Consider the following 16,400-nt stretch of genomic DNA (forward strand, 5'->3'; position numbering starts at 1 on the left):
CGGAGTAGGGCCGATAGGGGAGTTGGGGAACCGCCCCCTGTCACACACAGAGCAGGGCAGATCAGGGGGTTGGGGCGCTGCACCCTGTCACACTCAGGGCAGGGCCGATGGAGAGGTTATGGCTCTACCCCGTCACACACAGAGCAGGGCCCCTGGGGGACGGGTTGGGGCGCCGCACCTTGTCACACACAGAGCCGCAGGGCGATCAGGGTGTTGGGAAGGTCCTCCCTATCAGACACAGAGCAGGGCTGATCAGGGGGTTGGGGTGCCTTCCCCTGTCACAAACAGAGCAGGGCGGATAGGGAGGTTGTGGCCCCGCCCCCTGTCACACACTGAGCCGCAGGGCGATTAGGGGGTTTGGGCGCTGCCCCCTGTCATGCCGCTCCAGGGGCCAGGAGGCCTCGCAGCTCCGCTGATCCCGGCGCTGGGTGGCATATTACCCTTTTACTATATAGGATAGAGGCCTGGTGCATGGGTGGGGGCCGGCTGGTTTGCCCTGAAGGGTGTCCTGGATCAGGGTAGGGGTCCCCACTGGGGTGCCTGGCCAGCCTGGATGAGAGAATGATGGCTGTTTGCAGCTGGTCACACCCCCTTCAGAGTGGGGGTCCCCACTGGGGTGCCTGGCCAGCCTGGGTGAGGGGCTGAGGGCCATTTTCAGGCTGGCAGGTGACTGAAGCTCCCAACCTATCCTTTTTTTCTTTTTTTTTAAATTCTGGGCCAGCTTTAGCTCTGAGGCCTCTGCTGCTGAAAGCAGGTATCTGGTTTGTTTGGGTTCTATAATCGAAACACTGTATCAACTCCAGCTCTGAGATCCCAGCGGACTGAAAGCAGGTTTCTGGGGTTTTGTTTAGCTTCTATATTTGTTACAATGTTTCTTAAACTGCAGGCTCAGAGGCCAGCAAGGCAGGCAGGGAACGTTGGTTTCCTCCCTCACTGAAGCAAGCAAGCCTCATTTTAGCTTCAAGCTACCTGGCTGCCAGCCGCCATCTTGGCTGGCAGTTAATTTGCATATCACCCTGATTAGCCAATGGGAAGGATAGCGGACGTATGGCTAATTACCATGTTTCTCTTTTATTAGATAGGACTAGAGGCCTGGGCACAAAATTCATGCACTCGAGGGAGGGGATGATCCCTCAGTCCAGATTGCAAGAGAGTGCAGGCCAGGCTGAGGGACCCAACCAGTGCACAATTGGGGCTGGGGATGGATATGGGAGGTTGGCTAGCCAGGAAGGACCGTGGGAGGGCTCCAGAGCGTGTCCAGCCCGTCTCACTCAGTTTGATCGGCCAGACCCCAGCAGCAAGCTAACCTACCAGTTGGAGTGTGCACATCATAGTGACTGGTTGACAGGTCGACTACCCCCTGGTGGTCAGTGAACGTCATAGCAACTGATTGACTGGTCCACTGTCTGCCTGCTGGTGGTCAGTGCATGTCATAGCGAGTGGTTGAGCGGCCTTAGCATATCATTAGCATATTACGCTTTGATTGGTTGAACAGACGACTAGATGACCGGACATTTAGCATATTAGGCTTTTATTATATCAGATTAAATCCAAAACCTTCAATTTACCTTTGAATCTATATTTTAAGTTTTAAAAATTACAGCACTGCATATGGATCAATGAAAGCTATAGGGGGTAAAAACATTCAACTTCTCTACTCAGGTAGATCTATTGGTTTTAAAGGTGTGTTTTTTTCCTTTGCCATTTATTCCTAAATTCTTTCTGGACAATTTCTGTAGACTAACTATAGGCAAAAAAGGTGGTAACATTATTTTGTATAACAAAATATAAATGCTATAATCTTTGTCACCAAAAATTTAAAAATCAAATACATAAGAATAAAATATATAAAATTATTTAGAATCAAAATTAGAGTAAACGCTTGCTGTATATTTGGTCACCTTTTTTAGTCATGTACAAGGAGGAACAAGAATACCTTATATTAAATCATCTGCAAGTAAAATTTTTTTAAAGCTTTATTTTCTGTATAGAAGTCTGCAATTATGTGTTATGAGGTCAAATAAATCTTGCAGCTACTGAAATACCCATCTTATTTGGGTGATATAAAATATTAATTAATCTGAGTCAAATTGAAATTTGAAAGAGTATTAGAAGTTGTTGGTTCTTCTCTTTTTCATATTGCCTTAAATTTTCTATATGGTGTATTATATATGGAGTTTCTTTTTTGTAGGAATCCAAACGCCGAATGAATTACTTTTTAGATGTTTTTATATTTCCTCAAGAAGATTTAGCTTTGAATTCAACTGTTCTTTTGTGGCCTTGGAAAATTTATCCCATCTTTGATGAAAATGATGAGGTAAATATATTTTTCAGTGTATATTTTATTTTCTGACATTTTTTTTAAATATACTTTATTGGAGGACTTCCAAAATGGCGACCAGCAGGAAGGTAGGGAGGGAGAGAGTGTGAGAGCGCAAGGAAATGATAGAGGAGTGTGTGGACGCGTGTGGTGTGTGTGTATGAGCTAGGGACAGTTAGATTCTGCAGGTCTTCTAAGGGGCTGCTAAACCGGGCAGTCTTAGGCGGCGGAGTCCCGCTCCCTGTGCGGACACTCCTGGGCGGCCAGCACAGGCATGGCGACCACGCCATCTTGGGAAACAGAGCTGGTTGAGACTAGGATCCTGGCCCCAGCACCACCCAGTCTGATCTCAGACGCATACCAGCACCCTGCAGCCACGGGGGACAGAGACCTGTGACCACAGCTACAGACCTGCGGACACCAAAAGTTCAGAAATCCCCGCGGCAGATCCCTGAGTAACAGAGCCCATCCCCCTTCCCGCGGGCTTGTGGGCTGCGCCAGAGTAACTAACTGATAGACCCACCCCTTGCCGGGCCTCAGCGCTCCAGGAACTTTAGCCTGGAAGTGCGCGAGGACCTTGGAACTGATCCTACGCGCACTGCCGGCTTCTGGGTCCTGGGCTGGGAGCAAACGCACGAACCCCAGGAACTGAGCCTAGGCGCACTGCCGGCTTCTGGGCCCTGGGCTGGGAGCAAACGCACGAACCCCAGGAACTGAGCCTAGGCTCACTGCCGGCTTCTGGGCCCTGGGCTGGGAGCAAACGCTCGAACCCTGGGAATTTGTCCCACTTATCACAGGCCCAGGGACCCCGATTCTCTGAGCAGGAGGCAGCACCAAGCACCAGTGACTTGACTATGTTTCTTTTCACCTGGGCCTGAGATCCTGATTTCCTGTGCATTCATACTAAGAGCCAGTGACTCCACTTCCTGGTGCAAGGGCAACAGGGACCCTGATTCTCAAGGCAAGGTCATGCGAAGCAACAGAGACTCTGATACTGGATTCTGGGGAAATCTGACTCCTGGCGCACGCTAGGGGGCTCTGCTTTTCAACACGCTTCAGGGGGGTCTCTGTTTCAGCACAGTGCAGGCAGGGTCCCTGATTCTAAGGGCGCGTACGAGGCCACATTGAGCCCTGACAACACTGACTCTGAGAGAGCCTGGATCCCACCAACCCACAACAACCACTCATCTTAGTGTCAGAGCTCTTCAGTGACACTAGGGTTGTGGGAGGCTCCCACTGCACACGGCCCAGGCCCACGCAACTCGACCTTTGAACCATCGGGAGATAATCAGAATGAAGAGACGAAACAACACCCAGAGAAAAGACAATGAGGAGTCACCAAGAAAGGACATTAATGAAGTTGAAGCATGCAACATGACAGAAAAAGAATTCAGAATAATGGTTGTACAATTCATTCACCGGATGGATGAGAAAATCAACAACCTATGCAAGAATCAGGAAGAAATGAAAAGTGATATAGCTACAATCAAAAACACCATGGAAAGTTTCAACAGCAGACTATAAGAAGCAGAGGACCGAATTAGTGAATTAGAAGATAAGGCAGAGAAACAAGCTCAATCTGAACAGCAACTGGAGAAAAAAATTAAAAAGCAGGAGGAGAGCCTAAGGGAGCTTCGGGACAACATGAAACGAAGTAACATACGCATAATAGGGCTGCAAGAAGGACAAGAAGAGCAGCAAGGATTAGAAAATGTATTTGAAGAAATAATGTCAGAAAACTTCCCAGATATGGGGAAGAAAAAAGTTACACAAGTACAGAGAGTCCCAGGCAAGATAAACCCCAAAAGACCCATACCAAGACACATCATAATAACGATGGCAAATGTACAAGACAAAGACAGAATCTTAAAGGCTGCAAGAGAGAAACAGAGAGTTACCTACAAAGGATCCCCCATCAGATTATCAAATGATTTCTCAACAGAAACACATCAGGCCAGAAAAGAATGGACAGAAATTTACAAAGTGATGCAAAGCGAAGGGCTGAATCCAAGAATACTCTATCCAGCAAGGTTATCATTCAAAATTGAAGGGGAAATAAGAAGCTTCACAGACAAAAAAAGGCTAAGGGAGTTTATCACCGCCAAGCCAGCAATGCAAGAAATGCTAAAGGGACTGGTGTAAAAAGAAGAACTAAAAAGCCCAGAAAGAAAGCAGCCACACAAAAAAAATAGAAATGGCTACAAACAAGTACCTTTCAATAATAACTTTAAACGTAAATGGACTAAATGGTCCAATCAAAAGACATCAAGTGTCTGAATGGATAAAAAAACATGACCCATATATTTGTTGTCTACAAGAGACCCACCTCATTAGAAGGGACTCAGACTGAAAGTGAAGGGATGGAAAAATATGTTTCAGGCAAATGGAAATGAAAAAAAAGCTGGGGTAGCAATACTTATATCAGACAAAATAGACCTCAAAGTGAAGGCCATAACAAGAGATAAGAAAGGCCACTTCATAATACTAAAGGGATCAATACAACAAGAGGATATAACCCTGATAAACATATATGCACCCAATGCAGGAGCACCCACATACATAAGAAAACTCCTGGAAGATATCAGGGGAGAGATCGACAACAATACAATCATAGTAGGGGACTTCAGTACACCACTGACATCATTGGATAAATCCGCTAGACAAAAACTCAGCAAAGAAACAGCAATCCTAAATGACTCACTAGATCAGATGGACTTAATTGACATCTTCAGAACACTTCACCCCAAAGCCACAAAATATACGTTCTTCTCAAGTGCTCATGGGACATCTTCAAAAATAGACCACATATTGGGTCACAAACAAAGTCTCCCCAAATTCAAGAAGATTGAAATCATACCAAGCATCATCTCAGACCACAAGGCCATAATATTAGAAATAAACTACAATAAAAACAACTCAAAATACACAAACAATTGGAAGCTGAATAGCACGTTATTAAATATTGATTGGGTTACCAATGAGATCAAAGAAGAAATTAAAAACATCCTGGAAACTAATGACAATGAAAACACAACAATCCAAAACCTTTGGGAAGCAATGAAAGCAGTCCTGAGAGGGAAGTTTATAGCTCTACAGGCCTATCTCAACAAACAAGAAAAAATGGTAGCAAATCATCTAAATCTACAGCTCAAAGAATTAGAAAGAGAGCAACAAGAAAACCCCAGAGTGAGCAGAAGGAAGGAGATAATAAAGATTAGAGCAGAAATAAATGACATAGAGACCAAAAAAACAATACAGAAAATCAATGAAACCAAGAGCTGGTTCTTTGAAAGGATAAACAAGATTGACAGACCTCTAGCCAGGCTCATCAAGAAGCAAAGAGAAAGGACCCAAATCAACAAAATCAGAAACGATAGAGGCAAAATAACAACAGATCCCACAGAAATACAAATGATTGTTAAAAAATACTATGGACAACTCTACTCCAACAAACTAGACAACCTGGAGGAAATGGACATATTCCTAGAAAAATACAACATTCCAAAACTTAATCAGGAAGAATCTAAAAATCTCAATAGGCCAATAACTATGGAAGAAATTGAAGCAGTCATCAAAAAGCTTCCAGCAAACAAAAGCCCAGGACCAGACGGCTTCACAGGGGAGTTTTACCAAACATTCAAGGAAGAACTAAAACCTATCCTCCTCAGACTACTACAAAAAATCCAAGAGGAAGGAACACTTCCAAGCTCATTCTATGAAGCCAGCATCACCCTAATACCAAAACCAGGTAAAGACAACACAATGAAAGAGAATTACAGGCCAGTATCCCTCATGAACATAGATGTCAAAATCCTCAACAAAATCTTAGCAAATCGGATCCCGCAGTACATCAGAAAGATCATACACCATGACCAAGTAGGATTTATCCCAGAGATGCAAGGATGGTACAGTATATGCAAATCAATAAACGTGATACATCACATAAACAAATTGAAAGAAAAAAACCACATGGTCATATCAATTGATGCAGAAAAAGCGTTTGACAAAATTCAACATCCATTTTTGATAAAAACTCTCAGCAAGGTGGGAATGGAAGGATCACACCTCAACATAATAAAAGCCATACATGACAGGCCCACAGCCAACATCATACTCAATGGACAAAAACTAACACCATTTCTCCTAAGAACAAGAACAAGACAGGGATGCCCACTCTCACCACTCCTGTTCAACATAGTACTGGAAGTGTTAGCCATTGCAATTAGGCAAGAAGAAGAAATAAAAGGCATCCAAATTGGAAAAGAGGAAGTAAAACTGTCCTTATTTGCAGACGACATGATATTATACATACAAAACCCTAGAGACTCCATCGAAAAGCTACTAGACTTAATACATGAATTTGGCAATGTAGCAGGATACAAAATTAACCCCAAGAAATCTGAGGCATTTCTATACACCAATAGTGAACTTTCAGAAAGAGAGATTATAAAAACAATCCCATTTACCATCACACCAAAAAAATTAAGCTACCTAGGAATAAACTTAACTAAAGAGGTAAAAGACCTCTACTCAGAAAACTACAGGACGTTGAAAAAAGATATAGAGGAAGACATAAACAGATGGAAGAACATACCGTGTTCATGGATTGGTAGAATCAACATCATTAAAATGTCCATACTACCCAAAGCAATCTATAAATTCAATGCACTTCCCATTCAAATACCAACGGCATACTTCATAGATCTAGAACGAACTCTCCAAAAATTCATCTGGAATAAAAAAAGACCCCGAATAGCTGCAGCAATCCTGAAAAAGAACAAAGTAGGTGGGATCTCAATACCAGATACCAAGCTGTACTACAAAGCCACTGTTATCAAAACTGCCTGGTACTGGCACAAGAATAGGCATATAGATCAATGGAATAGAATAGAGAGCCCAGAAATCGGCCCGAACCAATATGCTCAATTATTATTTGACAAAGGAGGCAAGAACATACAATGGAGCCAAGATAGTCTCTTCAATAAATGGTGTTGGGAAAATTGGACAGATATATGCAAGAAAATGAAACTAGACCACCAACTTACACCATACACAAAAATAAACTCAAAATGGATAAAGGACTTAAATGTACGACAGGAAACCATAAAAATTCTAGAAGAATCCAAAGGCAAGAAAATCTCAGACATATGCCGAAGCAATTTCTTCACTGATACAGCTCCTAGGGCACTTGAAACTAAAGAAAAAATGAACAAATGGGACTACATCAAAATAAAAAGCTTCTGCACAGCAAAAGAAACCATCAACAAAACAACAAGAAAACCCACTGTGTGGGAAAACATATTTGCCAATGACATATCTGATAAGGGCCTAATCTCCAAAATTTATAGGGAACTCATACAACTTAACAAAAGGAAGATAAACAATCCAATCAAAAAATGGGCAAAGGACCTAAATAGACACCTTTCAAGAGAGGACATTCAGAAAGCCAAGAGACATATGAAAACATGCTCAAAGTCACTAATCATCCGAGAGATGCAAATCAAAACAGCAATGAGGTACCATATCACACCTGTCAGACTGGCTATCATCAACAAATCAACAAACGACAAGTGCTGGAGAGGATGTGGAGAAAAAGGAACACTTGTGCACTGCTGGTGGGAATGCAGACTGGTGCAGCCACTATGGAAGACAGTATGGAGTTTCCTTAAAAAACTGAAAATGGAACTCCCATTTGACCCTGTGATCCCACTTCTAGGAATATATCCCAAGAAACCAGAAACACCAATCAGAAAGGATATATGCACCCCTATGTTCATAGCAGCACAATTCACCATAGCTAAGATCTGGAAACAGCCTAAGTGCCCATCAGTAGATGAATGGATTAGAAAACTGTGGTACATCTACACGATGGAATACTATGCTGCTGTAAAAAGGAAGGAACTCTTACCATTTGCAACGTCATGGATGGAACTGGAGAGCATTATGCTAAGTGAAATAAGCCAGTCAATAAAGGAAAAATACCACATGATCTCACTCATTCATGGACAATAGAGACCATTATAAACTTTTGAACAATAATAGATACAGAGGCAGAGCTGCCTCAAACAGATTTTCAAACTGCAGTGGGAAGGCCGGGGAGGGTTGGGGGGCAGGAGGTAGGGGGGTAAGAGATCAACTAAAGGACTTGTATGCATGCATATAAGCATAACCAATGGACATAAGACACTGGGTGATAGGGGAGGCTAGGGGACTGTCTAGGGCGGGGGGATAAAATGGATACATATGTAATACCCTTTGTAATACTTTAAGCAATAAAAAAAATAAAAAATAAAAAAAGATAAAAAAAAAGAAGAAGAAATAAAAGGCATCCAAATTGGAAAAGAGGAAGTAAAACTGTCCTTATTTGCAGACGACATGATATTATACATACAAAACCCTAGAGACTCCATCGAAAAGCTACTAGACTTAATACATGAATTTGGCAATGTAGCAGGATACAAAATTAACCCCAAGAAATCTGAGGCATTTCTATACACCAATAGTGAACTTTCAGAAAGAGAGATTATAAAAACAATCCCGTTTACCATCACACCAAAAAAATTAAGCTACCTAGGAATAAACTTAACTAAAGAGGTAAAAGACCTCTACTCAGAAAACTACAGGACGTTGAAAAAAGATATAGAGGAAGACATAAACAGATGGAAGAACATACCGTGTTCATGGATTGGTAGAATCAACATCATTAAAATGTCCATACTACCCAAAGCAATCTATAAATTCAATGCACTTCCCATTCAAATACCAACGGCATACTTCATAGATCTAGAACGAACTCTCCAAAAATTCATCTGGAATAAAAAAAGACCCCGAATAGCTGCAGCAATCCTGAAAAAGAACAAAGTAGGTGGGATCTCAATACCAGATACCAAGCTGTACTACAAAGCCACTGTTATCAAAACTGCCTGGTACTGGCACAAGAATAGGCATATAGATCAATGGAATAGAATAGAGAGCCCAGAAATCGGCCCGAACCAATATGCTCAATTATTATTTGACAAAGGAGGCAAGAACATACAATGGAGCCAAGATAGTCTCTTCAATAAATGGTGTTGGGAAAATTGGACAGATATATGCAAGAAAATGAAACTAGACCACCAACTTACACCATACACAAAAATAAACTCAAAATGGATAAAGGACTTAAATGTACGACAGGAAACCATAAAAATTCTAGAAGAATCCAAAGGCAAGAAAATCTCAGACATATGCCGAAGCAATTTCTTCACTGATACAGCTCCTAGGGCACTTGAAACTAAAGAAAAAATGAACAAATGGGACTACATCAAAATAAAAAGCTTCTGCACAGCAAAAGAAACCATCAACAAAACAACAAGAAAACCCACTGTGTGGGAAAACATATTTGCCAATGACATATCTGATAAGGGCCTAATCTCCAAAATTTATAGGGAACTCATACAACTTAACAAAAGGAAGATAAACAATCCAATCAAAAAATGGGCAAAGGACCTAAATAGACACCTTTCAAGAGAGGACATTCAGAAAGCCAAGAGACATATGAAAACATGCTCAAAGTCACTAATCATCCGAGAGATGCAAATCAAAACAGCAATGAGGTACCATATCACACCTGTCAGACTGGCTATCATCAACAAATCAACAAACGACAAGTGCTGGAGAGGATGTGGAGAAAAAGGAACACTTGTGCACTGCTGGTGGGAATGCAGACTGGTGCAGCCACTATGGAAGACAGTATGGAGTTTCCTTAAAAAACTGAAAATGGAACTCCCATTTGACCCTGTGATCCCACTTCTAGGAATATATCCCAAGAAACCAGAAACACCAATCAGAAAGGATATATGCACCCCTATGTTCATAGCAGCACAATTCACCATAGCTAAGATCTGGAAACAGCCTAAGTGCCCATCAGTAGATGAATGGATTAGAAAACTGTGGTACATCTACACGATGGAATACTATGCTGCTGTAAAAAGGAAGGAACTCTTACCATTTGCAACGTCATGGATGGAACTGGAGAGCATTATGCTAAGTGAAATAAGCCAGTCAATAAAGGAAAAATACCACATGATCTCACTCATTCATGGACAATAGAGACCATTATAAACTTTTGAACAATAATAGATACAGAGGCAGAGCTGCCTCAAACAGATTTTCAAACTGCAGTGGGAAGGCCGGGGAGGGTTGGGGGGCAGGAGGTAGGGGGGTAAGAGATCAACTAAAGGACTTGTATGCATGCATATAAGCATAACCAATGGACATAAGACACTGGGTGATAGGGGAGGCTAGGGGACTGTCTAGGGCGGGGGGATAAAATGGATACATATGTAATACCCTTTGTAATACTTTAAGCAATAAAAAAAATAAAAAATAAAAAAAGATAAAAAAAAAGAAGAAGAAATAAAAGGCATCCAAATTGGAAAAGAGGAAGTAAAACTGTCCTTATTTGCAGACGACATGATATTATACATACAAAACCCTAGAGACTCCATCGAAAAGCTACTAGACTTAATACATGAATTTGGCAATGTAGCAGGATACAAAATTAACCCCAAGAAATCTGAGGCATTTCTATACACCAATAGTGAACTTTCAGAAAGAGAGATTATAAAAACAATCCCGTTTACCATCACACCAAAAAAATTAAGCTACCTAGGAATAAACTTAACTAAAGAGGTAAAAGACCTCTACTCAGAAAACTACAGGACGTTGAAAAAAGATATAGAGGAAGACATAAACAGATGGAAGAACATACCGTGTTCATGGATTGGTAGAATCAACATCATTAAAATGTCCATACTACCCAAAGCAATCTATAAATTCAATGCACTTCCCATTCAAATACCAACGGCATACTTCATAGATCTAGAACGAACTCTCCAAAAATTCATCTGGAATAAAAAAAGACCCCGAATAGCTGCAGCAATCCTGAAAAAGAACAAAGTAGGTGGGATCTCAATACCAGATACCAAGCTGTACTACAAAGCCACTGTTATCAAAACTGCCTGGTACTGGCACAAGAATAGGCATATAGATCAATGGAATAGAATAGAGAGCCCAGAAATCGGCCCGAACCAATATGCTCAATTATTATTTGACAAAGGAGGCAAGAACATACAATGGAGCCAAGATAGTCTCTTCAATAAATGGTGTTGGGAAAATTGGACAGATATATGCAAGAAAATGAAACTAGACCACCAACTTACACCATACACAAAAATAAATTCAAAATGGATAAAGGACTTAAATGTACGACAGGAAACCATAAAAATTCTAGAAGAATCCAAAGGCAATAAAATCTCAGACATAAGCCAAAGCAATTTCTTCACTGATACAGCTCCTAGGGCACTTGAAACTACAGAGAAAATGAACAAATGGGACTACGTCAAAATAAAAAGCTTCTGCACAGCAAAAGAAACCATCAACAAAACAACAAGAAAAGCCACTGCATGGGAAAACATATTTGCCAATGTCATATCTGATAAGGGCCTAATCTCCAAAATGTATAGGGAACTCATACAACTTAACAAAAGGAAGATAAACAATTCAATCAAAAAATGGGCAAAGGACCTAAATAGACACCTTTCAAAAGAGGACATTCAGAAAGCCAGTGACATATGAAAACATGCTCAAAGTCACTAATCATCTGAGAAATGCAAATCAAAACAACAATGAGGTACCATATCACACCTGTCAGACTGGCTATCATCAACAAATCAACAAACGACAAGTGCTGGAGAGGATGTGGAGAAAAGGGAACACTTGTGCACTGCTGGTGGGAATGCAGACTGGTGCAGCCACTATGGAAGACAGTATGGAGTTTCCTCAAAAAACTACAAATGGAACTCCCATTTGACCCTGTGATCCCACTTCTAGGAATATATCCCAAGAAACCAGAAACACCAATCAGAAAGGATATATGCACCCATATGTTCATAGCAGCACAATTCACCATAGCTAAGATCTGGAAACAGCCTAAGTGCCCATCAGTAGATGAATGGATTAGAAAACTGTGGTACATCTACACGATGGAATACTATGCTGCTGTAAAAAAGAAGGAACTCTTACCATTTGCAACAGCATGGATGGAACTAGAGAGCATTATGCTAAGTGAAATAAGCCAGTCAATGAAGGAAAAATACCACATGATGTCACTCATTTCTGGATAATAAAGACCATTATAAACTTATGAACAATAATAGATACAGAGGCAGAGCTGACTCAAACAGATTGTCAAACTGCAGCGGGAAGGCCGGGGAGGGTTGTTGGGCAGGAGGGAGGGGGGTAAGACATCAACCGAAGGACTTGTATGCATGCATATAAGCATAACCAATGAACATAAGACACTGGGGGGTAGGGGAGGCCCGGGGATTGTCAAGGGCGGGGGAAAGAAAAGGAGAGACATATGTAATACTCTTTGTAATACTTTAAGCAATAAAAAAATAAAATTAAATAAAAAATAAATAAATATACTTTATTGATTTTTTACAGAGAGGAAGGGAGAAGGATAGAGAGTTAGAAACATTGATGAGAGAGAAACATCAACTAGCTGCCTCCTGCACACTCCCCACTGGGGTTGTGTCCGCAACCAAGGTACATGCCCTTGACTGGAATTGAACCTGGGACCCTTGAGTCCGCAGGCCAGCGCTCTATCCACTGAGCCAATCCGGTTAGGGCTGTTTTCTTACATTTTAAGCATAGTGTTTATTCAGTTTTCATACATACTTGCTGTCTACCTTTAAAAAGTAACTTCATGTGTCAATATGAGTTTGGGACTAGCAACATTTATGGCCCTGCAGGCTTAGGACAGGCTGTTAGGCTTAACTCACCCGTAAGAAATGAGAGTAATGTTAAAGAAGTCAGAACTATGATATAACTTGATAATAACAATAAGTACTACACTAAGTTTTTTCCATTTATTAAATAATTTAATACTCACAAAAATCACAGGTAATCTTTTTTTCTCATTTCATAGATGAGAAAAATAAGTCTCAGAGAAGTTAAATAACTTATTCAATATCACAGGGATAAGAAGTAGCAGAATCAGGATTCTGAATATAGTTTAGATTTTGAAAAAGTTTTAGTGTTAACCAGTTTCTTCTAAATTGGAAAGTGAGATGGTATTATAATCATGAAAAGTCAGGTAAACTAAAGTTCTAATCTAGAGTTTGACTTTTATGGTTTTATGACATTGGACTTGCCTCTTAACCTCTGTAAGCCTAGGTTTTTTCATCTCTGAAATGAGAATAATAATACCTGTGGTAATGTAGATAATAAATGGTAGCTTTTTAATTATTATCCTAGAACCAATAAATAGTGAAATTATATCTGATTAATAAATAACAATTGTTACAGACACTTTGGAAATCTAGGAAAATTTTTGTATGGTTTATTCTTTGCATTTTAATATCAGTCAGTGTTTTGTTTTTGCTTCTTTAATAGTTATGACTAAACAAAGCATTAAGATTTCTGATTTGATAACTCCTTTGTAACAAAATAATTAACATGATTTAATTGTCTTTCAAAAAGATCATTGAAGTTGCTAAACACAAAAAAGAAAATGAGTTAATAGCCAAGAGAGAGAAACTGATTTTGGAACTTGAAAAGGAATCACGCCGCATGGAAGAGTTTGCAGAATTTGCAGAACTGGACCGCATGCAACAGGTTTGATAAATATATAAGACAATAGTTATGGCTGGTTCATAGATTAATACAGGACATGTTTACATAAGCTTTAGAAAAATGTGTGCTTACCATGACAAGCAAGAGCCTGACCCATGGGCCTAGAACTGATACTATTTATATGATCTTTTTTGTGGCTTAGTTTTCTAAGATATAACCATACTTTTTGCTATCATAGTAATGTTGTAAAGTTGATAAAGTTTCTATATAACATTACATGGATATTTTTTGAGATAAAAATTATTTGTTTTCAGTATGTGACCGATGTAAGACAACTGCAAAAACGTATTCAGGAATCTGAAGAAGCAGTTCAGTTTATTAATAAAGAAGAAGAACTTTTCAAGTGGGAAGTGACAAAATATCCTGAATTGGATAAATTGAAAGTTAACATTGAGCCCTATCAGAAGTTTTTTAATTTAGTCTTGAAGTGGCAACGAACAGAAAAACGGTAATTTCATAAATATAAATGTCATAAAAATAAAGCAAATGATGTAAAAGGATTCATAAAATGAACATACTAGCATATTGATTTTTTTGTTTTTTTTAGTTAAGTGTTTAAAGTAAGACTTATTTGTTAATTTGAAAGGGAACCAAGTATCCTAAAGGAGAAGCATCAAATATTACTAAAGTATCTACCTAAGCTTACTAATGCATATGATATCTAAAATATAACTTAGGTTTTCCAGATGTGATTCCTTTTTTAATGCAGGTAGTTAATATGACGAATGTTCACACCAAAAATTAGAAGTATCGATTCAAATCTACATTTTATTTTGATACTATTAGTTATCCATTTGCAGTCTGGTGCATATTTTAGTGATGCAGCATAGCTGAACTGATAGTTTTAATCTTGTCTCTCTACCATCAGCTCTATCTGTGTGACTAAGAAAACCTGTTAACACTCTTGCCCTCATTTGTTTCTCTTTTATTTTTTCCCCCCTGCAGGCAGTGGCCCCTAAGAAGGAGGCATTCTTTTTATTTTTTTTATTTTTGGTGCCTGTGCCCGGAATCGAACATGGGACCCTTCAGTCCACAGGCCAACGCTCTATCCACTGAGCCAAACCAGCCAGGGCTGTTTCTCTTTTAAAATGAGAGGTCTAGCCTAATGAATCCCTAAGGTTCCTTCAAACACCAAACGTCTCTGAGTTTAATACTGTTTTTTTCTTTTCATTCAGGTGGATGGATGGAGGGTTTTTGGATCTTAATGGGGAAAGCATGGAAACTGATGTAGATGAATTTTCCCGAGAGATTTTTAAGACACTGAAATTTTTCCAAGTGAAACTGAAGAAGGAATTACAAGAAAAAAGAAAGTTAGCAAAAAGACGATCTCTAGGAGAAGAGAGAGTTGAAGAAGAACCAAAAGAGAATCCTACTATTAATATGTGCTCTACAGTAATGGAGAACATAAAAGTTTTTAAGGTATGAACACACTTAATGATATTTTCAAAAGCCCTCGAAGAAAGAGCTCTTTACATCATCAAGTGTTAATGAAGAGAAATAGATTTAGAAGCAAAACCAAAGGTGAATCCAGAACCTGAATCCAATGCTTCATTCTTTCCTGATGAAGTCATCAAAATGAATTCCTTCATGGAACAATACTTAACAAAAATAAAAGACTATAACAACTAGCTACAATGATATAGAGAGGATAAAAAAATTAATAGGACAGACCAGTTAGCCTATACTAAGGGCAGCAACACAGGGTGACATTACTTAATTAGAAAAGTTTTGGAGTCACACTACCTAGGTTTATATCACACTACCTAGCTTTATTCTGCATATATAGCTTCTTGTACCTCAGTCACCTCATTTATAAAGAGAGGATAATAGTTTTATGATAGTTAATATTGCATCTACCTTCCCAAGGCAATAATGACAGTGTTTCTAATGTAGTGCCAAGTTTCTACAGTCAATATACTTGAGTGCCAACTCTGTGATGGGATTTTGAGTATTGTTTCTGTCCATGTCTAGCGCTCTGAGATTCCATGAGCTGTATGAAAAAATTTTTAAGTAACTATTTAAAATTATATTCAATGTTTAATGTATTTGTATGGTTTGAAAAAATAGGAAAATATATATCTGAAAAGTTTCTTTCCAAAGTTTTTCACCCATGTAACTCAGGTTACCAGTGTTATTACTTTCTTTTGTATATTTCCACAGTTTTGTTACACATATGATGATGTGAATATATGTTTTTTATCCTTTCATCTTTTTACATAAAATATATCACACTATAGGTATTATTTCCCCCTTTGTTTTGATTAATTTGTCTTGGAGGCCCTTTTTCATGGTATATAGAGCTTTTACATACTTGTTGAGCAGTTGAATAGAATTAGTCTTTTTGTTTTCTCTCCAGCCTCATAAGGAGGTGCTCTCCACACAGGTTGTCACTACTTCTCTC

General features: G+C 39.6%; 1 protein-coding gene across 1 annotated transcript in view; it reads left to right on the forward strand.

The window, feature by feature from the left end:
* DNAH12 (dynein axonemal heavy chain 12) overlaps positions 1–16,400 on the forward strand; it is a 283,964-nt gene that overhangs the window by 81,103 nt on the left and 186,461 nt on the right. Inside the window, exons 16-19 of the mRNA XM_059663211.1 lie at positions 2,192–2,317; positions 13,847–13,981; positions 14,254–14,447; positions 15,175–15,418. Of these exons, the coding sequence (XP_059519194.1) occupies positions 2,192–2,317; positions 13,847–13,981; positions 14,254–14,447; positions 15,175–15,418 (699 nt within the window). The remainder of the gene's footprint in view (positions 1–2,191; positions 2,318–13,846; positions 13,982–14,253; positions 14,448–15,174; positions 15,419–16,400) is intronic.

Source organism: Myotis daubentonii, chromosome 14, assembly GCF_963259705.1.
Source record: "Myotis daubentonii chromosome 14, mMyoDau2.1, whole genome shotgun sequence".
Classification (NCBI taxonomy): Eukaryota; Metazoa; Chordata; class Mammalia; order Chiroptera; family Vespertilionidae; genus Myotis; species Myotis daubentonii.